General features: G+C 41.1%; 1 protein-coding gene across 2 annotated transcripts; it reads right to left on the reverse strand.

Annotated features, from left to right (window-relative positions):
• Window positions 1-244: 244 nt before the first annotated feature.
• LOC131420124 (cyclin-dependent kinase inhibitor 2A-like) lies at window positions 245-26,134 on the reverse strand. 2 transcript variants are annotated; one of them, XM_058565902.1, is made up of 3 exons: window positions 6,777-6,938; window positions 3,074-3,380; window positions 245-701 (listed from the first exon to the last, which is right to left on the reverse strand). In XM_058565902.1, exons 1-3 carry the CDS (start codon window positions 6,900-6,902, stop codon window positions 685-687), a joined length of 450 nt encoding a protein of 149 aa, XP_058421885.1. In that variant the 5' UTR covers window positions 6,903-6,938; the 3' UTR covers window positions 245-684. The 2 variants fall into 2 exon arrangements, with proteins under 2 accessions (XP_058421885.1, XP_058421886.1); XM_058565903.1 differs by lacking the exon at window positions 6,777-6,938 and adding an exon at window positions 26,048-26,134 and having other exon boundaries at window positions 247-701.
• Between the last annotated feature and the right edge of the window lie 802 nt (window positions 26,135-26,936).

Raw genomic sequence — 26,936 nt, forward strand, 5'->3', positions numbered from 1 at the left:
CACTGCAGCTGTTTTCTTTTTAAGAGGTACATGAAACAACGGGGAGTCTCAGAAACGATGCTTCGACTCAATGAAATTGGCGTTAGAATTTCTAGCCATATGTTTGGGTGTTTATCAGTTGATGTCTGTCTCCACTCCCCACCCCCACCCCATACATCTGGCAGGGTGTTATAATAGTTGCTCAATAAATGTTGACTGAATAAATCTGTAAATGAAAGAACACTTTTTCTTTTCTTTTTTTTTTTTTTTTAATTTGAGCCTTGGCTCTGCCATTTGCTGGCAATTTGCTGCAAGAAAGGCCACGTAACCCATTTAAGCTTCATTTTCCAAAGTTCACAAAATGGCTGTAATAACAACAGGGCCCGGTGGCACCAGGCTTGCAAGAGGAAGTGCCCGCATAGATGGGTTCTCAGGGATGGGTACTCGCTCCCGAAAACTCCAACTCAATGAAAAGGCAGAAACAGTGTTAGTTTTTCACCTTTTATAACAATGTATAAACGTAAATATAAATGGAAATTTAGGGGAAGGATCCATGGGAAGCAGCAGCACAGCATTTTAAAAAGCTCTATGATAAATTGGAACTAAGATAGCAGGGAAGAATGGGGTGGGGCGGGGCAGTTCATGGATTCAAACTTCGACGATTGAAGATCCAAATGTGTCGAAGCTCTAGATCTCAATGATTCTTTAAAAATCGGAGTTGTCTGCAAATGACACAAAGATAAAAGACATTAGAATCCAGAAGTCAAAGATGTGCGACCCCTCCTCCCTTCTCTCTAGTAGTCCCCCACCGGATATTCAGACACTTATGACAAAGTTCGCGGCCGGCTTCGCCTGCGTGGACACCTCCTCTCAGTATCCACCACCCTCAGCACATGGGCGGTCCGTGAGTCTGGACCCTGCCAGCAGCCGCCGCACTCCCAGCCTCCCTGACCTCGCAGCGCGTCCACTGCCCGGCTGGCTGCTCCGGGCTCGCCGGCCGCTCCCGCGCTCCGGGCCCGCCTGGGCGAGGGCACGGAGACCTCGACAGCAGGGCCCGCGGGGTGGCTAGAGGAAAACGGGCACGCATATAACGAGTGCCGACTGCTTGCCACGCACAAACGCCAGGCGCAAAGACGTGGAGGCGTCGCCTCGCCCTTCGCGCGTCCCCAGGCGTCTCTTGCACCTGACGCCACTCAGCGAACTCGCGTAACCATAGGGCACCTTGGGCTCAGGCGCAGCTCGGCAGTATATAAACCTTCAGTTCCAGTCCTATCGTCCTATCGTCTCCCTCCCCAGACCCCCTCTCCCAAACCCGCTAATGGCTTCCTAATGCTTCCAGAACAAAATCCATGTTTTGATCTAACATCCTTTTCTTTGACCTACAAAGCTCCTGCATCATCTGGCCTCTGACACAGAGAGAAGGCCAGAGGCCGGATGATGTAGGGCCCTTGCGTACGCGCTCCAGCCCGCCTCGCAGTCCTCCTAACCCCCCACATTCATTCCCGCCGCAGTCTTTGCGCTTGAGATTTCTCTGCCTCCAGTGGCTGCTCTCTTCATCAGTCCGGTTCTCTGACCACTCTTTCTAAGACAGCCCTCCCTCCTAGTCACACTTCACTCTTATCCATCACGTTGGTTTTACAAACTCACTCTCTGAAAATACATTGTTATGTTGCTTAAGGTCTATTTCCCAGAGTGTAAGCTCTATGAGGGCAGGACTCCTGTTTTTGTCTGCTTCACGCTGGTGTCCTACCTAGAACCGGGCTGATCACGTAGTAGGATCTAAACTAAAGAGAAGGGACGAAGGGAGGAAGGGAAGAAGGAAGGAAGGAAGGAAAGAAGGACGGAAGGACGGACGGACATGTGTGCTTCGGTTAAATATCTTAGGTTTGGTTATAAAGGTTACTCAATTTATTCATTTGCCTGTGGCCCAGTTCAGTCATCTAATCCTCCTCTTGGGCTCGTCCCAGTTCTTGCTCCGCCCAGCAGCCCTGTGATTGGCCCCTCGTCCTATGCCGCGTCCCCGACGCAAGCTGCAATTGGAGGAGAGAGGGTGGGCGGGCTAAAGGAGATCTCCGCGCTTCTCAGACGGAGGGCGCGGCACTCACGGCATCTCGCAGCCGGGTGCCTAGAGCGAGTCTCTGTACTCTGTCCTCCCAGGCTCCCCTAAGGCCAAGCGAGCCTAGTGCCCCAGTTCTCAGCCAAAGTAAGATAGATTTCAGTATCTTCAAAGTCATGGTTTATCTTAAATATTCGTGTTAATTTCGTATATTGCTTCATATATATAGATTGATCATAAAATGGTTGCCCCTTCAGGAGAAAACAGTAAAGTTGGTACTTTAGGCAAGCAGGAGTGGAGGTGGGGAAAAGAAGGCCTTGTGATCGTAGAAGTAGAAGCAAGGAAGACCACATATCCATCTCCCTGTCTCAGCGATCTCTCTCGAAGAAACAGAAAACTTAAGAGAGGGAAAAGCTTAAGAGAGGGTCTCTGTTTCCCGGAGCATGCAGCAAATCCTGGTGTGCAGACTGCGAGCATTGGAGAGGTCTCCATCCTAGTTGCCCTCAGAACCCCCTGGGGGAGCTCTGGAAAACTCCACCGCATAGAGCGGAGAGTTGGATTTAGTAGAATTTTGCAATAGAGCAGGGAATGACAGATCTCTGCCATACGATGCCACACGCACGCGGTTTTGGAAATCGCAGGGTTGGTCCAGCGACCTACGTAAGCTAATGGGGAAACTAAGGGTCGCAGAGTGGATGCGGTTAGCGAGCTAGTTGGGAGGAAGAGGGGCCACTAGACCTCTAGCCTCGAGTCTTCAATGCTCCACAGTCTAGGCCTTGAGCTGCGGAGAGGGTGAGTGTTTAGGGGGCGGGGGCACGGTTTATGGGATGAGTTTTAGCGTGCGGAAGTCCATCTCAGGCTATTTCCCGCCCGCAGCCCTGGCGATCGGGAGACTGGGGCTGTCCCACTGGTTGACCATGTGTGAGCGGAGGCGAGAGCCAAGGCCCCGCTCTCCCGGAGCCAAAGTTCTCTTCTGGGAAGAAGTGCGCTGGGCTTCGGAAGCTCTCTGGGTTCAAATTCTTAGAACGGCCACCTCACCTCCGGTACCTTCCGCGGCGTTGGTACGGGCCTGGCTGCCGCCTTCGGTGCCCCCTGTGGCCGCGCGCAGGTACCGGGCGACGTCGCGGTGGCCCCGCTCCTCAGCCAGGTCCACGGGCAGGCGGCCCCAGGCGTCGCGCACGTCCAGCCGCGCCCCGGCTCGGTGCAGCGCCACCAGCGTGTCCAGGAAGCCCTCCCGGGCCGCGTCGTGCACGGGTCGGGTGAGGGTGGCGGGGTCCGCGCGGTTGGGGTCCGCGCCGTGGAGCAGCAGCAGCTCGGCCACGCGGGCGCTGCCCATCATCATGACCTGCGGGGGAGAGCAGCGTGGTCAGGGCGAGGGCACGTGGCAGGGGCAGGATGAATATAAAGAAATGATTTGTGAAGCCCCCACCCCGCTCAGACACCGGTACAATCCACAGGTGTCTAGTTCCTCTTTATTTGCTTTCAGTTACCAACTCACGTAGCCAGTTCTCCTACCCATTCCATTTTCTGTACACATTACATTGAATTCCATTATATTCTCCAACCTTCTTCGGACGGAGTTCAGCCACACACAGAACACTGCCAGGGGCATCACAACAGCAAAGGCGTGAGGGACAAACTGGCTTTTGCTACAGCCTAACCTCCTGTATTTTCCCCTCATTTTGATATGAAATTATGTAAGGCCTAGAGATTTTGTATGGTCCACTGCTGTATATCCAAGCCCAGAATGTGGAAATTGTTAAAAAGTGAAAATGAAAATTTAAAAACCCCAGAACACCAAAATGTTAATTCTTGCAAAACTTTTAAGCTACTCTTAGCTTCCCGGAATGTTAAAATTCAATTTTTTCAAGTATAAAATGAGAAGGTCTGTGTAACCAGCCCCCAAATTCCTTCCTATGGTAAGCTAAATAATGCCCCCCAAAGATATCTACTTCCTAATACTCAAAAACTATGAATATATTACCTTACATGGCAAAGGGGACTTTGCAGATATGATTAAATTAAGGATTTCGAGAGAGATTAACCTGGATTGTCAGGGTGAGCCCAATGTAATCACAAATCTCCTTATAAGAAGGTCACAGTCAGAGAGAAGATATAAGAATAGAAGCAGAGGTCAGAAAGAAGATGCAGGGGCCATTAGCCAAGGAATGTTGACAGTTACTAAAAGTTGGAAAAGGCAAGGAAATGGATTCTCCCTTAGAACTTCCAAAAGGAATGCAGCCCTATGGATCCATTTTAGACTTCTGACCTCCAGAACTGTAAGGTAATAAATTTATGTTGGTTTAAGCCACTAAATTTGTGGTAATTTGTTACAGCAGAAATAGGAAATTAAGACATTTCTAAAGTTTACACCTTGGAAGTTCATTAAACTGGAGGTGCTCACCTCATTTAGCTGCTCAATTATCTCTGACACAAAGCCATTACCAAAGAGGAATTTTTAAATAGTGTCCACAGCAACCTTGCAATCTAAGCGTTGCATGGTGGGTGGTGGTGGTAGAAAATTCTTTTTTAGGGTAACCATTATTTGGTTATACTAGCTGTACAATAGTGACTGTATAAAGAGAGAGTACTTATTTTTAGTTTCATTCTGTATTAAATACGAATTGCTTAATTTGTTGAAAGCAAGGAATCATAATAAATTATACTATGGCTGTTGATTCTTGTCCTGGAGAAAGTGAAACTGATTTAATTTTCAAAAAGACAGAGAGAAGATGTAAATGAACTAAATTACAGCTACAGAAAGAAAGAAAAACTATTGTACTGCATTAGAACAATGCACTGTTTTAAAAGAAAAACTGGGAAAGTTTTCACACTATTATTAACTACTTATTTACACAAGATTTCTAATCGATTATGGAGTGAGTAATCTTTTGGGAGCTCTACTACAAGTGGCAGAGCTAGTATATACATGTCTAAAACCTGTTCTTGGAAGAGGTCAATCTCCATATCTGTATACAATGCAGGTGAAAATATAATGAAAATTGGATAAAAAAAAATTTATACAATGAAGTCCTTCATCTTGGTCATAAAACTGGTTTTAAAAGTTTTTATTATGTTTTACAGTATTAAAGACTAAGAAATAGCACATTATAAACCATTATGACCTCAATAAAATAATTGAAAAAAAAAAGACTGAAAAGTAACCTAATATTTAAATAATAATAATAGCAGTCCAAAGCAAAAAATTAAATGAATCAATTAAATGAATATTTGTAGTGTGCTTAAATCTATTTGATAAGACATTAAATTTAATTTAATAATTTAAAATAACCTATTAATAAAATAGAATAAAATTCACTAGTAATTTCTATAAACTAAGTACTTTTATATTAAACACAAATTTGGTTAGTGTTCTAAACCAAAATCATGTCCCCTTTTCTCTATGCTCTTATCTTCCCTATTTAAAAAATTGTGAAAACTAATTATCCAACTTCCTTTTTTCTTTTTGTATGTAAACAAATAAAGTCTCTTCTAACATATTCTAGAACTGCAAGGCCAAACTCCCAGTCTCCAAGGTGCTGGCAAAATTTTAGAGATATCAAATTAAGAATCATGTGTGCCTTATTTTTAAAGGACTCATGCCTCACTTCTACCCTCACGCAACCTCTCTAGTCTCAACATCTCTCCACACTTCAAATCTCAAACAATCTCAAGTTTTAAGGCATTTTGGTTTTGTTTTTTATTTCTGTATTTTAAAATGTATGAAATTTATCCTATGTAGCATAGAGTTAGGAAAGGAAGATTCGCTTGTGAAATTTGTGAAGTTCCAAATAGAATTACTTTCCTTTGTCTTGTTATGCTGGAGTTTTTGCAACGTGCATTTGTTTCCTATAAATTTATTTTTCAGAATCAGAAATCACTGTCGACACCAAGAATAAAACTAGGGTGGCGACTGCCAGGAAGAATTCGTTTTTAGTCTGAAATTTAGGAAGCTAGCGAAGGCAAACAACAACCAAGAACACACAATCCCCCTCCCCCCAACACACACACACAAAACTAGGGTAGGGAGGAGAAAAAAGGCATTTCTCAAAAATGAGGAATTGAAAACTCTACCCCAAATATGTTAATCTATATCAAGTAAGCTAAAAATAGCAAAAATAATAGGAGATACCCCCAAAATGGTAATTAAATTGATATCATTTCAGGCTAGGTCACACTAATGTTTTTCTTCATATATATCTGTCTGTAATTCCTAGTTTCACAAGCATATGTTTTCCTTACTCAGTTAAAATAATAAATACAATATGTAGTTGCTTCTGAATAATTCCAATGGACATTTATTCCAACATATACAGTAGTAGATTTCCACTGAAATCTCCCCTCGCAAGAAAGATGGTAGGCTCCATTGAGGACTCTGTGAGTTCGAGCAAAGTAGTCTCAGCAAATCTTAGATTTCTTTAAAATCTTGCGTTTTATTTCAAACGTTCGTACATTTTGTCTGACAAAGAACACATCTCGGTCTATATTAACACAAATAGGCTCTCCCCTCCAAATCTACAGTCCAGTCTAGAGATCTGCACTCCACGTGCCTCCTCATTTCTCCCGTGGCTCCCTGAGCCCCCGAGGCGTCGCCAAGAGGAGGTCTCCGACTCCAAACTCCATCTGAAAACTCTCCAGGAAGTCTCCCCTTTACCGAGAATCGAAGCGCTTACCTGGCTCCGACTCCTTTGCAAACCTCGTCCTCTATAGCCGCCCCCATCCCCTCCTCCCGCCGACTCACCTGAATCGGGCTCCGACCGTGAAGGTTGAGCGCGTTGGGTGGCGCCCCCGCCTCGAGCAGCGCCCGCACCTCCTCGGCCCGACCCCGGGCGGCGGCGGTGGCCAACCTGTCGGCGGAGGACTCCATGCTGCTCCCCAACGCTCGCCCCTCGCTTTCTCCCTCCCTCCCGCCGCCGCCGAGCGCCACCGGCCCGCCCCAGCCTCTCGTGACCAGCCGGCCCCTCCTCTTGCCTCCGCCTTCCGCCGGCCCCCGACTCTGCCCCTCGACTCCCCCTGCGGGAGCGCGTTCAAGTGTTCTCCGAGGAGGCGCCCTGGGCTCGGAACACGCTGCAGATGTCACATCTCCTGAAGTCGCCCCGCGCGGGGCCTCTGCCGTCACCGGTGGGCAGCTCGCCCGGGGGCACCGGCCGGAAGCAATCCGTGCCAGCAGCCCGAAGAAGCGGAGGGGGCAGGGCGCCCGGGGCCCCTCCCCACCTGCCTCTGCCGCGTCCCCGCGCCCCTCCTCCCCGCGCTGCGCTCCCCACTCCAGCACAGGCGCACACGGGGCTCGAGCGAGTTCACTTCATAAGGCGCAGATTCTCCCTCGTTTCCTCCCTCCCCTGTACAAACCCTTGGCATTAGAAAGCTGCACAGGATTCCTAACTGCCATGTTCGAACCAGGGTGTTTGAAGTATAGGCAAAGTATTGCTTCCTCTTTTAATCAGAAGAAACGGCTGAGAGTCGGTATCACGGTATGACTATGAGGCTTCCCTTCTTTTAGAGGACATGCTCCCTTCTCCACCACTCAGCACTTGGCTTTCTCCTGCTGGGTCCACAATGCCAGAAATCCTAATTCAAACGTTCATTTTGGAGAATCTGCCCGCCTGCCAGCCTTTCCCCTGCCTCCCCCACACACACGTGTAAAACGGATGTCGGAGGCGAGAGTCTCCCAGACTTGCGCAATGCCTGGTACTAGTGCCTGGTATAAGGGCTGACCCCCAGAAGATGAGGTCTATTCAACAGGGATGGTGGAGATTTCTGCCTATAAGCAGAGAGGAAAGTGGCAAAGGGGTCATTGGACTGGTAGACTCCATTTGCTTTTTTTTTGAAGTATAACTAACATACATTATATTAGTCTTAGGTGTACAACATAATGATTCGATATTTGTATACACTGCGAAATGATCACCACGATAAGTCTAGTTACCATCTGTTATTATGTAAAATTATAAAATTTTTTTCTTGTGATATGAATTTTAAAGATTCACGTTCTTAGCAACTTTTAAATTTGCAATATTACAATATTATTGACTATAGTCACCACACTGTACATTACATGAGTTATGTATTTTATAACTGGAAATTTGTATCTCTTGGTCTCCTTCACCCGTTTTGTCCAGTCTCAAGCCTCCCACCTCTGTGGAGACCGCCAATCTGTTCTCTGAGTTTTGTATTTTTTTTTTTATACTCCACATATAGGTGAACTCATACAGTATTTGTCTGTCTCTGACTTACTTCACTTAGCACAATACCCTCAAGGTCCATCCAGGTTGTTGCAAATGGCAAGATTTCATTCTTTTTTATGGCTGAGTAGTGTTTCATGTGTATATATCTATATACACCACATCTTCTTTATCCATTCATTGGTGGATGGGCTCTTAGGTTGTTTTCACATCTTGGCTGTTGTAAATAATGTTGCAATGAACATAGGGGTGCATATATCTTTTTGAATTACTGCTTTCATTTTCTTTGGATGAATATCCAGAAGTGGAATTGCTGGATCATATGGTAGTTCTATTTTTAATTTTTTGAGGAACCTCCATACTCTTCCAAAGTGGCTGCACCATTTACATTCCTACCAACAGTGCCTGAGGGTTCCCTTTTCTCCACATCCTCACCAACACTTGTCATTTTTGATAATAGCCATTCTGACAGGTGTGAGGTGGTATCTCCTTGTGGTTGTGATTGTATTTCCCTGATGATTAGTGATGTTTAGCATCTTTTCATGTGCCTATTGGTCATGTGTATGTCTTCTTTAGAAAAATGTCTATTCAAGTTCTCTGGCCATTTTTAAATCAGATTGTGTGATTTTTTTTGTTATAGAGTTATATGAGTTCTTTATATATTTTGGATATTAACCCCTTATTGGATATATGATTTGCAAATATCCTCTGCCATTTAGTAGGTTGCCTTTTTATCTTGTTGATGGTTTCTTTCACTGTGCAGAAGCTTTTTAGTGTGATGTAGTCCCACTTATTTATTTTTGCTTTTGTTGCCATTGCCTTTGGAATCAGATCCAAAAAAAAATTTCCAAGGGTAATGTCAAGGAGCTTACTGCCTATGTTTTCTTCCAGGAGTTTTATAGTTTCTGGTCTTACTTTCAGATAGACTCCATTCTTTTTTTTTTTTTTTTTTTTTTTTTGGCTAGGAAGAGTCGCTCTGAGCTAACATCTGTTGCCAATCTTCTTTTTTTGCTTGAGGAAGATTAGCCCTAAGCTAATGTCTGTGCCAGTCTTCCTCTGTTTTCTATGTGGGTGGCCACCACAGCATGGCTTGACAAGTGGTGTAGGTCTGTGCCTGGGAACTGAACCCAGGCTGCCAAAGCAGAGTGCACTGGACTTAACTAGTACGCCATGGGGCCGGCTCCCTAGACTCCGTTCTTAATAAATAATCCCTCCTAGATCAGAAAAAGTGCTTAGCACTCTAGAGACAGAGTTGCATAGTGATTCAGAGACCAGGCTCACACACTGTCCTGGGGCTGCTCCTCTCCCTCCCCCTACACCTCTCCTTCCTACTGGAAAAATCTTACCATTTTCTTAGTTATAAAATAGGGGGCTGAGTGGTCCCTACTTCATAGGGCTGTTGTGAGTTTTAAATGAATTGATGTACATATAAGCATTTAAAACAGTGCCACACATCCTAAGCTAATACCAGTTAGCTCTTAAATTATCCATTTTGAGGGTTCGCTTGCAACCTTGTTGTGAGGCACAGAGAAGAACATGCTTTTGATAGAATTATCAATAGTATATAAAAGGGAAGCCCAAGAAGACCTGAATCACTGAAAAGATGATAGACACCCTCCACCACCCTCGTATGTAATGAAAAGTTAAACAGAACTAAGAGCATAACAAGTGAAAGAAAATCCAACAAGGTTCTAATTTTTCCCATGGTTATTACTTTTACACTTTTAAAAAAATATAGATTTTTTAAAAAAATTGAATTACTCAGGCTTTGCTGATGCCTTAAGGATATGCTTAATCTGCCTACTAGATAACCCAGCTCTATTTAAAAGTTATGTTTCAATCCCTGGTTAACATCTCTTGAAGACCCAGAATACCTGACTGTACTTTCAATTGCTTTTAAAATGATGCCAATTAAAACAGGTGGGATGTCAAATCTGTTATAAAAATCCACTGTGCATTACTGTGCTATCTATATTTTCCTCCAGGTACCTCTCAATTATTTGGACAACAATGGTATGGAAAATTCAAACTGTGGTAGAGAACATAAAATTCTTTCAATGTAGCTTAAGGTATTGATGGGAGGGAGGGAACAGATTTCCCTTGTAATATGTCTGGCTTTTAGACCAAGATCAAAATTAGTTTCCATCACTAAAATAATGGTTCTTAATCTTGGGGCAGGGTGAGTAGGCCCCTTTGGGAATCTGTTGAAAGCCGTAGACCCTCTCCTCAAAAAATAAAGTATGCAATAATTTTTTTAAAAAAGTGTGTTTCCTTGCACATGCATTTCTGAATATAACTTACAGGGAATTCAGAAATTCGTCTAAAACTCAACTATGGATTCCTATATCAAGAACTCTTTAGGGGCTGGCCTGGTGGCGTAGTGGTTAAGCTTCCACGCTCTGCCCTGGTGGCCTGGGGTTCAGAGGTTCGGATCCCGGGAGCGGACCTACGTACTGCTCATCAAGCCGTGCTGTGACAGCATCCCATATACAAAATAGAGGAAAATGGGCACACATGTTAGCTCATGGCCAATCTCCCTCACCAAAAAAAAAAAAAAAAGAACTGTTTTAACCTTATGCAATATATCAGACTGTTGTTGAAGGACATTGATGGCTGATGGAACCATATAAAAATATCCCTTGGGTGCATTATATGCAGACATGGAGCTTGGCTTCTCCCAAGAACAGGTTTTAGACATGTGTCTACTACTAGCTCTAGCACTTGCAGTAGAGTTTTCAAAAGATTATGGTATCCTTGGGTGTGGCCCCTTTGTTCTGGAAATTGACCCAATACTCCATTAGAAATCTTGCATAAAATGTAGTTAATAATAGTGTGAAAGCTTTCCTAGTTTTTCTCTTAAAGAACCTACCACACTCCCAATTTACCCTTCCATATTATCTCAGACCTAAGGGGCAAAACCTCAGAAGAAATAAAATATGAAGCCCAAGATGCCAGTGCTGGTTATGCCAGTCTCAGCTCTTTTCCGTGTGTAAGATGGAATCATAATATATTTCATGAGTTGATAAAATAAGAAGATGTATGTCAAAGAGCTTTTGTAAATTTTAAAGTTTGTTGGTTATTCTTATTATCACCCCCAAACTTACTTTTCTTCTTCCCTGAGAATGTCATGGCCTTGTTTAGGTTTATGCTGCATTGGCAGAGAAAAAAGATTACCACTTGTTCATTCATTCAACAAGCTCAGAGGCTAAGGGTGGAGCATGGAGTGGGGTAGGTGTTCAAGATATGGTCTCTAGAATTGGATTGCCTGCCTGGATTCAAACCTAGACTTTTCATTTAATCACTCTATAACTTTGAATAAAGTTACTTAATGTATCTGGGCCTCTGTTTTCTCATCTGTATAACTGGAATAACAATAGCACTGGCCTCAAACAGTTGTTGTAGGGATTAAATGAGGTATTACATGTAATGTGTGTAGAAGAGCAAAAAGAAGCAGAGGGTGACAGAAGAAAATGAAAAGGCAACCAAACTCATTCTGGTGGCTTAGGCAAAGGCTCCATCGATGCTGAAAGCTGACCCTAGTCTTGAAGAAAGGTGTAGGAGTATAGAGATGTAAAAGGAGAAAGATGTTCCAGGCAGAGGTGAGAGCACGTGCAAAGGCACAGAAGTTTGGAAACACTGAAAGCAATTCACTGGGATTTGTGGTGAGAAGCTGGAGAAATAAACTCTGGAAGAAGAGCCTGCAAAGGAGCCCGGGAAGGGCTTCTCAGACTGTCAGGAGGAAAACCAGTAGTGAATAGGCTAGCAAGGAAGTGGGGACACTGTGTGTAGACTACTACTTTTTCACAGCTCAACTGTGGTAGTTCAAGGTGATGTATGGTAACTGGAGGCAGATGGAATGTAGAAGAGACCTGAGCACACACACATCCTGAGGGAAAAGTGCCAGGTAAAGAGAAGGAAAGCTAGAAGAGAAGTTGAGGCCACAGGCAAGAGAGAGTATTTCTGAGGACCCGAGGAAGAAGAATGGAATACAAGACACAGGGAGTGGTCATAAATTTGGACGCAGGAGATACAGCTAGATTAGAGAAGGGAGAAAAGGTCAGGGCAGGGAGGAAGTTGAAGCACTTCCTTCCATGAACGAAGGGGGCTGGCTTGTTTGCAGTGAGGATAAGATGGTGGCTTAGGAAGTGAGAATGGTGAAGGCTTAGAATATCTGTGATGAGGAGAGAGGGATGGGCTGAGCAGGACTTAGAGAACCCAGCTGAGGGTGGAGATCATGACACTATAGGACCACCTGACTATTTTATTTAAACTAAAGGAAGCCTTGCAACGGTGCTACTTCAGAAACTCTACAAATCAAAGAATAGTTAATTCTAGACGTGAATATTAATTCAACACATCACCAGAAAGAGACAGAAAGATATTTAAGAAGGTAGTATCCTGAAATTATGTTCTGGTTCTGACAAGGCATTGCAGGGTTGGCAAGATATATGCATGATATGCAAATATATGATAAGCAGCATTATTTTATTGAAAAAATAAAAGGTGTTGGAGAAATAGCTTTGGATTGGGACCAGCTGACAGTCCTGTTGCATCTAATGAACTGCTTTTCGACTGTGAAATGCTTTGAGCCTATTTTGAGCTTCAATGTCCATATCTTTAAAATGGGCTCTATCTTTATACCTCATGAGGTTATTATATCAAGTGAGACACACACAAAAGCTGTTTTAAAAGCATACATCTCAATATTAGTACTGTTATTAAACAGTACTAATTCATATTCAATATTAGTACTGTTATTAAACAATTGTTCAAAATATATTTTGAGGTCAAAAATAAAATATATATAGAATATCTCTGGAAAGGTACAGAAAAGTCTGTTAACTGTGGGGAGAGGAAATGAGGAACTGGGATGGGTGTAAGACTTTCTTTTCACATTCTGCAACTTGTATTATTTGAATTTTGTAGTAAGTGCATATATTAGTCATTCTAATTAGTTAAACATAATAAATTTATTAGACAAGAATTGCTTTTATGAAAACCATCATTCATCACTTTATTTGACAAAGAGTAACTGGGTACATATTATATGTCAGGCACTTGGCTTTAAGTTGTGGATACAAAAAAAAAGAAGAGGCCTTAGTCAAGAGGGTCTACTGGTAACAACCATCAACATGTTTGCCTCTCTGGAGGAAGAAGGTGGTCTTGAATTGAGATGTGCTCTTGACGGGAGCCTACATTAACAGTGTCGGAGAAGGAAGATGCATTCTGATAACTGACACCTCAGACCTGTGTTACCAGAAAGAAGATGTTGTACATCAGGGTCTGGAGAGGATCCCATACTTAAGGAGAGTTCCGTAGGAAATAGCTTATTAGAGCAAGGTATGCAGCCTGCAGTGGAGCTTCCAGAGGTAGCTGGGGTTAAGCCTGAATGGATGGGCTCTTGATAGAATGCTGGGTGCAGTAGAGGATTATTTGAAGACTGAGGCAACGGAAGAACAATTTCATGTGCCCCTTTTAATTTGGGAAGAGATAATAATGCAAGGGAAAGAGGGCCCCAGGCCTAACTCCACCACCTATCACCTCGAGCAAGTGTTACTTTATTCTGGCTTCAATAGCCATATCTACAAAGTGGGCATAATAAGAACTGTGCATCAAGAGGCTGCTGTTCAGCCAAAAATGTGCCCATCAAAGTGCCCCTGGGTAAGAATTCTGAGGGCTCAGTGTCCAATTTTGGGTATTTTAAATGGGAAAGAAGGACTTTCTTAGGTGAAAAATGGCAAAGAATGCAAGGTCTTCCTTTAATTATTTATTTTTCCATAAGGGGAAAAGGTAGCTTTAGCATGAAAGGGAGACCTCTGAGAAATCAGAGCAGACCTCTGAACAGGTTTGTTGAGAAAAGGGAATGTGTCCTCAGGATTAGATCTATGGAAAATTCAAGATGGATGATGTTTCCTTCTCCCTTTTACTATTGGCTAATTAAATTCAATATAGCATAATTATTGAGTGTCTGCTATGAATAAGGCACTCTTTTAGGGACTCTGTGACATCTCTGTTCACTTAGAATTATTGTAAAATTTCTCTTCCTGCTCAAACAGGACTTTGGCAAGGAGCACAAAACTCAAAATGCCTCAACATATTATAAAACTGATGCATAATTACAGGTAAGTCACAATTTTTTGATCTCAGTTTTCAAAGTATTACCTAGGTATAGAATCTGCAGTACCTATCATCATCTTCCCAAGATCATTTGGAGGCTACCTTAGAAGTGTATTACATGTTATATAGAAGTGTCTTTTCTAAATTGTGTGCAAAACAAATGTAATTTTAAATCTATATAAGGAGTTTACTATTAACAGTATCTCTAGAGTGGATTCTTGTGGAATCAGCAATCTTTGTAGCTCATGAAAACAATTCCTCCCTAATTCAACTGTTTTGTAAATGTCTGCTTTTGTACATTGAGAAGTTTCTTATGGTGAATTACTTATATCTACTTGTAGCTATTTGGCCAGTTGATAAAACTAAATGATTAGCACAGTAGGTGTGTATATGTATATACATATATATATCTATGGTATGTATTTGTGTATGTGTGCATAATTTGTTTACATGCACAGATATTGAGAATGAGCCTCATCCTGAGAAACAAAATAAGTAATAAGGCATATAACTCAAGAAGAGACAGACAGGCAGGCAGAAATAGAGACAATAGGAAATTCATTCAAAGTTGCCAAGAAAATCATAATGGCTACCATTTATTGAACCCCAACTATGTGATAAGCATTAAGCAGCTTTACATATATCATTTCTAATCCCACAACTGTCCTGTGGGATAGAAAGTATTGTCCTTCCTTCAGAGATCATAAAAAAAAAAAAAAAAAACAAACAAAAAAAACCCCAGAGTGCTTAAGTAACAATGCACAAGGAGATGGAATTCAAATTGAAGGTTCTCAGTTCTGTCTGAGAGGTGCACACTCTCCCCACTATGTCTCCCTGTTGATTGATTTGCACAGTACATGGTGGACAGCTCAGCAATGCTTCCTTTTCTTTGAGAATTGTGCCCTCAAGCAGGTTGCAAATCCTGGACCAAGGTGACAGGATCTCCACTTTCAGGAACTACTGTGCTTCTGTGTGATTATTCTTGGGTAATAATACACATAGTGATATAAATTTGGATTCTGAAGTCCCCTCAAAGTCAGTTAACCCAGTGCCATCATTTTTGAATGATTTTTTCCTGATTATAGTTCAGATATGTATAAACATTTTAAGGAATTAGTTGCATAAGAAAATGAAAAATTACATTACACACAAGCAATAACTGCTAACATTTTGAAATATTTCCTTTTTTCTTGCTCATATAATACAATTTTGTGGATATAATACAATTTTGAAATGTTTTTCCTGTCACTTATCATTAAAGCATTTTCCCAAATTCTTCAAAATCCCATCATAAACACTACTTTTAACAGCTACAACACATTCCATTGAAAAACTATGTTATAGTTTACTTAATGATGCCCCTGTTGTGAGATATTGAAGGTATTTCTAATTGCCACAATAAACAGTATTGCAGTTTTTCAGAGTATAGGGCTCTTGACACATATTGGAAAATAGCTTTTCAAAAAGCTACCCCCTTGATTTATAGTGAAGAAGATGGAGGGGTGGTACATTGCCATGGTTACCCAGTTAATAAATGTTTGCTGCAGATCTTGAACTCAGTCTTGTCTCCACATTCATTCTGTGGTCACAGCTGAGTTGGACAGGTGTGGTTGGTGAGAATGTCGACCATATCCTTCATAATAATCTTGGGGGAGACACAAATGCAGCATGGGCAATGGGAACATCCCAGTCTTTATACTCAGATAGACCGAATCCCTCATTTACCAGCTCTGCAGGCTTGAATAAATTACGGGAAGTTTCTAAGCCTCTATTTCCTCACCTCTCAAAGTGAGAGGTAACCTCTCATAGGGTTATTTTAAGGAATAAAGAATGTCAGGTATATAAAAATCTAGGCACATAGTAGGCTCCCAAGAAACAGAACTTACTTATTTGATAATAGATATGACATTTACTATCATGTTATTCATTTAGGCCATCAAAGTCAATTTCCTCTTGGGTATTTTTTTGTTCATTACTGTACATTCTGGCAGGTATCTGTGGTTTGAACAAGCAAACTCCTTTTCAAAAGGTGTGATTAATTCTGTCTTCTTTGAATTCTAACCCCCTGAAAACAGAGCTTCCTTGTAATAAAGTGGGCTGTATTATAACAAAAGAACTTCCACAAAAAACCTTCATTAAGTCATGGGAAGTGACAATGGAGTACGTCACTGTTCAATGTTTCCCCTGCATTCATTGCCACCCACCACTACTCCTTGGTGTGCAGTTCAAGTAGGAGGTATAATGGCGAAAAATTGAGGAATTGTAAAGTTTACCTTCTCTAAACCTCTGTTCCCAACCTCCTTCTTTTCTCTCCTTGGTGGGATACATTTTCTCCTTCCAAACACACGTTGCCCTCTTAATTGCTAACCACGAACACGTATAGTATTCCATTTCTGCATATGCAGCTGATGCATGTTTGTGCTATTAGAATGCGGATACTGTGGAAAGTCTCAGAGAAGTGATATTGTATTCAGTTTTCACTCTTGCGAGTGAGGATGACTATTCATGGTTGATTGACTGGCTTTAACAATGATTTAGGATACTATAATTTCAGGGGAATCATCTATGTTGAAGCTTTCCCCTTCAAATGGTGAACTGGTTGCCCCCCTCTCACCCCTAACTATCCTCTAAAGTAGCCTCTCTTCTTGGGGCTCTGTAGTCTTACCGTGATGTTCAATTTTTCTTTTTTTTTTTTTGGCCTTTCCTGGACTTCTGAGAATTTTGAAGCCAGACTTTCCTCTGATGTTGTAAAAGATCATAAGAAAATTTTCTTATTTTGGACCACTCTTCCTCAAGTCCATTTTCACCTAATATGGGATTAAACTCCTCTGGAAGGAATCAACTTCATGATTCCCATGATTCCCATATATCAACCCTTAGTAAATCAGGAAATGCTTCCTATTCGTATTTCAGCACCTTTCACTCACACAGTTAACATTTCCACTCATGTTTTCCTTATGAGTCTCTGGGTTGAGGGTATAGTTTTATATTTTTCTTTCTTATGATTAAGATTATAACTTCCATATTTCATTTTTTCAAAGGCAATGATGATAGAATACACTTTACAGTTACTCTGCACCAACTGTATACATCCAAGCCAATTTTGCCTTAAGGAAGTATACTTAATATATTTTGTCTCTTTGATATCCTACTAAATGTGAATAAGAATAATTGAGGGTCACCTTCCAAGGCAGACATTCTGAAGGTTTTAAGAATGACTTTAATGTTCCTGCCCTTCTTTCCTTCCATCACACACACACATACACACACACACAATTTTTTATACTAAAGAATTCTTAGAAAATTCTGCATCAAAACTATTGATTTAGATATTAAGACTGCAGCAACCATTCTGAAGGAATTAAGAGTCCATTACCTTAGTGCTGCTTCCAGAAATTATTATTCTGGGTTATTGAATTTTTTTATAAATTGAAGGCAGGTTAATAACTTTTTTCAGTTTTTTAAAACTAATTTGATTTCTTATGTTAGAAAACAGAGGTTCATGAATATTGTTTGATGTCTATTTAATGATTGTGAATACGAGAAGAGTTTAGAGTCACACTGTAAAGGCCATCACACAGGGCTTCTGTACAGATGTGGGTAAAAACATAGGCAAATTTACATTGATTTTAGATGAGACCTTGGGACATGCCAGGGATTTAAGTAGATAAATATATTTTTATTACGTATATTCTTTAAAATGGAGCTCAAGAATTTCCAGATATTCTGAATAATTAAATTCCAATTAAGTAGAAATTTACTATAAAAGTAAACTAATGTGCTTTTAAGGTCATAGTTTAGACACTTTAACAATAACTGACAAATGTATGCCAATTGAAAGTTTATTTTATGTATGTATCTTTACATAAACTTTTATCTAGTTCTTATTAGATGAATGCTATAGGGTACCATCTCAGGTTTACAGATGAGAAAATGGAAAACTGAGTGTTTTAAGTACTTAGTCCCAACACCACAGAGCTAGTAAGTAAAGGAAACAGAATCTAATCACAGGTCGTGTATTCTAAGATAGTGACCTTTCTACTTCATGCTTCAATTGATTCTTAAGTTGGTGCATAGGTTTCCCATTTATTGCTCTTAAATCATAGTGGAAATAAGTAATTTATATTTAATTTACAAGGGAGTTTTGAATCAGTTTTATTCTGGGAAAGAAATAAATTTCTGAAAGAAGTTAATATTCTTCTCTTATTATGAGATTAAATGGCTTTTAGAGCCCATGAGGACACTTCCATTATTATTACATTGCCTTATTTTTCAGAACTTTTTCTTTTACTCAATCAATATGTATTTATTGCAACATATGTGGCTGATGCTGAGTAAAACAGAGATCCAAAGGAGTTAAGCAACTTACAAAACAACAATTAACTAGAAGAGATGAAACTAAAACTCGAGTGGCAGTTATAAAGTGGTAAGTGAGGGCATTTGGGGCATGAAGCACACCCAGTTCAATTGCACACACATTGCTAGTCAATGATTTTTTGCAGACCATGCAAAAACCTATCTGAGCCTCAGTCTCCAGTCTATGAAGTGAGAGAATAAAATCCCTAAAACATAAGGAAAATGTGACAATGAAATGAGATAATGTAATTGACGTGCTCTATTACTGTTAAGCTCTTCATAATTATTTTGAGGTAAAAGAGAAAGCAAACTTGACCATATGCTTTTGGAAAAAAAGTTTCCATAAGCTTCTTTAAGAAATCTTATGTTACATAAAATATATTCAACTTCAGCTATTCACCAGTGTAAATTGAATGCAGTAAAATTCAAAGTGGCCCATGTTGTCTAGATATTTAACAATTAGTTCAAAGTTAAAATCTATTACTTGTAGTACAGGGTGGGAAATATCTGCAACTGGGGGGAGTCACTGTTCTTTGGATAGCTGCTGTTTCTTTAAATTGGTTGAAAGAGCTGTACAATTGCTGAGTCAGATGATCTGGCAGCCTCAGAGATTCAGAGCAAGAAAATGGTGGCACTCAAAAAAAAAGAAAGCAAAACATAAGCTTTTTTCTCCAATACACTAGCAAAGTAATTAGTGGAATATTAGAAGAATTGTAGTTTAAAAGCAGAAAAATTATGATTATAATTTGGAAGGCATAATATTTTACTGTCTCTTATAATTGCAGATTATTTTTTAGCTTACATTATTCACATAAATTTCCCCTCTCATCAGTGTGCTTTTACAGAAGCAAAAAGACTCATCATTTTGTCCATAAGTGCTTTATTTCTGCTATGGCTACATTTTACTACAATTTTGCCTTGGTCTGAAATATAATTTGAACCTGTGAAACACTTCTATGTTTTGTTTTTCCTCTCTTACATAATTTTAGGTTGTCACGTTTACCAGCCTGGTTTCTGTTTTGATAATAAGATGAAATGAAAGAAACTTCTTATTACTTATTACTTATATCTATCTATCTATCTATCTATCTATCTATCCATCCATCCATCCATCTGTCTAGTACCATTCATCCTATGTAAACAGAGGTAAGTATATATAGTGTTTCAAAAAGATAAGATATCATAAATGTCTAATGTGGAAATTTTCTGTCTGGTGCTACAAGCTTTAATACACAAGTACATCCTATTACATCCTTCCCCCTAAAATATGTTCTGTTCATAAAAATCTGGCATCTAAGAGATAATCTTTTCCAATTCAGATGAAAGATCACATAATAGTAACAGGTCTCCTTCATTTGGTAAAATAGCTTCTCCACTGATTACTCAGACTATCAGTGTCCTTCTTGGCACCCAAACTGTGATTGACTGACTCTAAAATTTTAAATCTTACCTAAAAGACTGGACCTCAATTTAAAAATAAATAAGCAAAAATAAGGTTAAAAAAGCAACATTGGCCATATTTGTTAAATGGTGTCCCAAGGAGCCACCTGTAACAGAATCCCCCTCAAATGCTTATTTAAAATGCAGATAATGCAAAGTGAAATAAGTCAGAGGGAGAAGGTCAAATACCGTATGATTTCCTTCATTAAATAGTAGATAATAACAACAATAAACAAACACATAGGGACAGAGATTGGACTGGTGGTTACCAGAGGGAAAGGGGGGAGGGAGGAGGGTGAAAGGGATAATTTGGTACATGTGTGTGGTGATGGGTTGTAATTAGTATTTTGGTGGTGAACATGATGTAGTCCACGCAGAAATAGAAGTACAATGATGTACACCTGAAGTTTTTACAATGTTATAAACCAATAAAATAAATAAATAAATAAAATGCAGATTCTTGAAACTCACAACAAGTCTACTGAATCAGGTTTTCTGGGAGTGAGCCCCAGAAATGTGTATTTTAAATAGCAGCCCAAGTAATGATGCTTTGCCTTATTTCTTTGACATCTCATTTCTCTCATACTTAAATTAAGAAGGTAAAGGCATATTTATTTACACCACTCTGCACGATTTTATTAGTTTCAATTTGCTTAAGAGTTTACATATCTTTGTTTGTATAGTTCTGAACCTCTACAAAACCTTTCTTCCTTTAAAAACAATTCCTACTGGCTTTGCAACCATTTAAATAAATTCTGAGTTTTTTTTTTTTTTTTGAAGATGAAGGGGAAAACTGAGAGCTAGTTGAAGAACTAAAGTCATTTGTGATAAAATATATTTTCATGAACAAAGCCCTTATGTTACTTATGATACAAAAAATAAAAATCAACTTATTATTTTTCAAAGGACCTCTGAGGCACTGGAAATTTAAATCTTGTAGTTGATGGTTTAAATGTTTTCCCTTTCCTTACTTCTTTGGGATTATGTAGTTCTGCCCAACTGCAACAATCATTCCAGGGCTCAGGAAATAATAACAGCATTGACAAGCAGAGATTTTCTTCAATCCTCCTTTCTTTGAAAAACAAATGCTATTGACACTTAGGAAGTTCAACAATTGTAAATACACGTGGGATTGCTGAATACACATTGAAATAGCATGAATTAGGATATGGTGAATCTGTGGAGGTCTCAAATTGGTGGGCGTCTCCTAGGATAGAGCAGAGTCTTTAAAAGGACCTTCCTTCTCCTACTGAACAAAGAAAGTATTTATTCCCAAGGTTGTCTCCATTGCTTGGCTTACTGTCATAGAAGTTGATCTTGTTTTAATACTTACTGACATTTTTTCATTCTAATAAATGATTTCATTTGAATGTTTTAACTGAGGGAGACAGTTTTCAAACCTGAAGAAAGCTGCAGTATAAGAAGAAAACAGTTGAGAGACAGCATCACTGGAAAAATACTAGGGGCCATTCTCCGTACCATCTTGCACCCCAGACCGAGAAACAAAGAAGAGGAGGCCTTTCAGCACTCTGGTGGCCACCTGGCGTGGAAGGGATTGGAATGGAATGGCCACGATTCTTGGAAGTGCACTTTCCCCATGGTCCCTCGGTCCCTCGAAAGGAACCTGACCCACTTCGCCCCCTCCGCTCCAGAAAAAAGGCCTAGCCAGTTCCAAGCTGGGGAGGCGACTTAGAGATGTCCCCTGTCATACCTTGCACCCCTCCCGAATCCATGAGGCCCACTTAGACTCTGCGTGCCCCCATCCCCTCCCCCACCCAGTGGAGCCCCAGTCCTGCTCTACGTATAACCCTTGGTCTGCAGTTACTGGTACTCTGATCAGATCAGAACCTACTTGTGGGAATAGTTGGGGTGAGGGGCGAGGCCCAGGGGAGGCTAAAAGTAGAAGAGGTGCGTTCGCGGAGTGAGTGATAAGTGGGACCGCGTCTAAACTCTTGGTGGAGGGTCCTACCCCAGGTGCCAATTAAATCTCCCGGACGCGCTGCGTCTCTAGGAATTGAGAGGGTGGGGAGATAAGCGTGAAGGAGGATGGTCTGAGCTGGGAGGTGGGGAGGCATGGCCCGACAAGCTTTGAGTCTCACTTCCTACCTGCGGGCTCTCTCTGGGGTCCTGGGGGCGGCGAACCCCAGCATGAAGGCCTCCGCAGAGGACGTGTGAGGAGGGATCCCGAGAAGGGGGCACGTGCTGTGACCAGAGGCCTAACACCCAGGCGCCTTGGAAACAAACGGGAAGAGCTACGCATTTATCGTTGATTTACCGTTTATTTAAAAACCGACTACATTGCGCATAGGCGCGGCGCGTGAGTCTGAAGTCACAACCCTCTCGTGCTTTCTCCAGACCTTAAAGCCACCGTCTTATATGTGACCCTTGCACAACTCAGGTTCCTCACCCTTTCTCACTCCCTCCCCATCTAATGCTAAGCAAGCTCTCCGTTCATCCCTAGGGTACGATCGATCGTTTCAGTGGCAAAGGCTTTTGAAAATAACGTATATTTTTTACTGGTGATGATCATAGCAATTTGGAAAACTCAAAAGTATAACGAAGAAATTAAAGATCACCAACCCCCATCCCCCCATCCTGAGGAAATCACTATAAATATTTTGGCACATAAAATATGTGTGTGTGTGTGTGTGTGTGTGTGTGTGTGTGTGTGTGTGTAGAGAGAGAGAGAGAAGGAAAAGAGGAAAATCAAGAGTAAGCATTGTTTTCTGTTTTGAATCTTGCTTGTAAAAAAAAATCACCTAATTTTATAATGTAATCATTTTACAGTCTATTAAATATGCTTCAAAAACATCATGATCATCTATAATATTCCAGAGTCTGGAATATTCCAGACCATAATTCCAGAGTATAGTTGTACCATAATTTAACAACTCCTCATTTTTAGAATTTTAGACAATTTTCAATTTCTTGCTACTATTTATCTGTCTGTATTGATCTTTGTCAGAATCTTTCTTTCCTTAGGATGATGCCCACATATAGAAAAACTGAATAAAAGTGTATAAATAGTTTAAAAGTTCTTAATGCATACTGTAAAAATGTCCTTGCCAGTGAGGTGTTTAAGAAAGTGCACTAATCTCATCAATCAATAAACAGACACAATATTAGTGATCAAGTATGTGAGAATCAGAATTTAGAGAACTGTTTTTTTTAAAAAAAACGCTATTCAATATTATAATTTTATATTTAGAAAATGAAACTATATTCATTGTTTATATAATTTCAACTGTAGAAATAAAGCTTCACAAAAACTTTTTATCAGGTTCGGTTTTGCTGCAGACATAAGGATTCTCTGGCCTAGGGTGTTTTAGTATGGAGGGGGGTGAGGGAGATGGTTATGCTTCTCAAAAAGGTTTTAAAAGAATAAAAACACTGGGCCAAATGTTCAGCCTTCCTTTAAGAAAGTATTTTTGAGATGACGTGGATCGCTTTACTAACAGGAGTCATTCATATGTTGGGAAAATGGTTTAGCTTAACTCTACCATGATAGTTATTAGTGACAAACTAATATATAATTAGCAGACCTGTAAAATATTATGGACATAGACAGCAATAGGCTGACAATGGACTTTTCAAAATTCAAGAGCCCCCAAAGAAGTAAATGAATGTTAAGTCTTGATTTCATAATACAAGCTAGGTATCATGTACACATTGGGAATAATGATTTATGCTAACTGTACAGTGCTTACCTTGAGAGGACACTACACTATTAAAGGGGTGGGGGAACTTTAAGAGTTCCCAAATAGCAGTAAACCAATAAATATATTAAATTCATAAAAATATGACTATTTTGTAAACACACTAAGGTAGAAGTAACAAACCAATTAATGTAATTAATCAGGCATGTGTGGATAAGAAACTAGTAAGATGGAATTTTATTATATACATTTTCCAGTCATATAAAAAGTCATAATGAACATAATTGCAGAAACTTTAAAAATATGTTAAAATAACATCTTACATATTGCATTAATATTAAATATTTCATATGAGTTATTTTTTAGCACTGTGGCTCTCAAGGAATTGTATGAGTCCCAACATAATTACCATCCATATATATTGTCAATATATAACCATAGATATAACATATATTAATGTGAAATATATAATTACATATCCTTTATAATTAATACTTCCAGATGTTTATATATGTGTATAATTTCACATATGAAGTTGGAGAATCACACATATTATCAAAACATATTCTATTCTATCCAAGTCGTATATTCTGTCTTCAGATATTTGCTGAAAATTGGGCTTTTTATAAAGTCAATGCATTTTTAAATAACTTTACACGTCCTTCCTGAAAATTGATTTCTACCTAAGTAACAAGGAGTAAATGGCTACTTTCAATGAACCTATCATTTTTATATTTTTAACATTTTATACAATAAATATACTATAAAATGAATATTTTCTCTAACTTAAAGTAATCACAATGTTATATTGTGTAATCCTAAAATAGAAAACACATAATTTTAGTATTTAATAGGTTAAAATTTTCTACTTTGTTACTATAGATTTCTGGAAGCAACCTAATAATCTAAATAAAATAGCTCTATATAGAGTAATATTACCAACTGTGATGTTCAAAAATATGTCATAGTGGCTAAAAGTTTGCTCGTATGAATAAAGCACCATTAAAAAAACCACAGCATCGTGTTAATGTTTTAAAATGAACTAAAATCAAGTCCAGCAACACGCCATGAAACCCTTTACAAGCTCCTTCTACTCATTCTTTAAAAAATTGAACTCTCATAATATTATGAAACAGAAAATGTGTATTTACTCTGTAAATGGTTTGTAGATTTTTTGCCAATAGAAATTGAATTCAAATTAAACATCGATAGTTTTAACAGTTTACATTTACATGTCAAAAAGCTATTACCATTACAATAAAAAATAATTCCCCCTCCGCCGGCCTTTGCTTTTTCAAAACGTATATTCCCGGGGAAATGAAGCCACAAGGAAAGTCACAGAAATGAAGTCTCATTAAATTGCTTTTAGACTTATTATCCAAGTTCTACTTAGGATTCTGCATGTTGTAACTATACATATATTTTTTCAATTATTTTGGTGATAGGAAATTACACCGACGGTGTAAAGATTTATCTGCTGTGTGGACAAAACTATCTAGGATTTTCTTTTTAAAAAGTAGGCCTCATTTTTTAAAAAGTGTTAATTGTGGCCTGAGATTAAATATGATCGGTTGCGACTCCTCAGACTCATCACTGTAGTTGTAGCTGAACATACGGGCATTGTCCCGAGCAGTTGCAATATGAGGCCGCCAAATAAGAAACTATGAAATAAGTCACTATGAAAGCCCATCTCTCTATTGACTGCAAAAGCTCCTCGTAGCAGTTACTGCTCTTTGGATCAACGTTACTATTTCGGGAAGTCACACCATGTGCGAGCCCCCACCCTCGCAGGTCCTCCACCGCTGGAAGGAGGGAGGGTAAACCCGGCAGGAAGGCTGGGGAGAAAAAAGGCGGCCTCCAGAAAACTAAGACCGTTAGTAATACTTTCCTCCAGGGCGAAATAAAGTGCCCTAGAAATACACCTTGTGTATTGCACAGTGTATGTGTGTGTTTACAGACTTCCACCCAGGAAATTTAGGAGTGACTGACTTCCAAGGTGGGTTTAGAATCTCCAGGTTTCCCCCGGAGTTTCACGGGATTGAGGAGGTGTGTGAAGGAGGTTCCGGTCTCAATAGATAGGGAGAATTACACCTTTAAGTAACTGTAACCCGTATGGAGAAAAAGGGGGAAAGAGCCTCCACCCCCCGGTAACCTCCTCCTCATAACCTCGTCCGGAAGATGACTTATCTGTGTATTGAATCACTCCAAACAAAACCATCCAAGGGCCGATTGCACCCGGGACTTTTCGAGGCCTTTCCTACCTGGTCTTCTAGGATGCGGCTGCTGCGCTCCGCGCTGGCTCCTCACCAACATCAGCACGAGGGCCGCAGCGGCCCGCACACTCGGCGCTGCCCACTCCCCCGCCGGCCGCGCGATCTGCACCACGAAAGCCCTCACTCGCGGCGGGCCGCACGCGCGCCGAGTCCGCACCGTCACTAGGAACCTGGTGCGCACCATTTCTCGCCGCCGCCGCCTCCGCCGAGCTCCGCGGCTGCTGCGCCTCCTTTTGGTATCAGTGGTAGCCAGCGCCGCGCCCGCCCCCCGCTCGCAGACTGAGACCCACGCGCCGCCCCCCGCCCATCCCCGCCCCGCAGGCGCGCCCCCGCGCCTCCCGCGCGTGCCCGCTCGCCCCCGACCTCCTCCGATCTCGGAACCGTTCAGCGCCCAGCGCGAGCGGGAAAGGCCGGCCGAAGCACCGGGAGGGCTGCGCGCGCGCGGGCGGCTAGCGCCCTTGGTTCCTCTCCCTCCCCCCCCACCTCCTCTTTCCCGCCCGATCCGCGCTCCCCCCCCAACCTTCTCAGCCTCCGCGCGGGCTCCCCACGGCGTGACAGCCCGAGAACAGAACGCCGGAACGCATCTCTAGGCAGCCCGCCCCCACGCGACATTCGTCACCTGACACGGCCAAACCAGGAACCGCCGCGCTCCGGCGGCTTCTGGTCCCGCTCGCGTCCCCGCTCCCCTGGACCCCTGCCTTTATTCCTCACGCCCCGCGCCGAGGGTCGTCCGTTTCTCCAAACCAGATTATTTAAAAGAGAAAAAGGAAGGAAGGAAAGCGAGGTCATCTCATTGCTCTCTCCGCCATTCAGGAGGCTGGATGTCAGTTTGAAAGAAATGGCGCTATGCTCTGCTTCTTGATTTGGGAAACCGGCG

This window comes from Diceros bicornis, chromosome 22 (genome assembly GCF_020826845.1).
Source record: "Diceros bicornis minor isolate mBicDic1 chromosome 22, mDicBic1.mat.cur, whole genome shotgun sequence".
Taxonomy (NCBI): Eukaryota; Metazoa; Chordata; class Mammalia; order Perissodactyla; family Rhinocerotidae; genus Diceros; species Diceros bicornis.

Excerpts from the sequence above, each read along its gene's own strand:
- LOC131420124 (XM_058565902.1), bottom strand. The coding sequence starts at position 6,902 with ATGGAGTCCTCCGCCGACAGGTTGGCCACCGCCGCCGCCCGGGGTCGG. Across the intron at positions 3,381-6,776 it reads ACGGTCGGAGCCCGATTCAG|GTCATGATGATGGGCAGCGC; the intron begins GTGAGTCGGCGG and ends TCTCCCCCGCAG.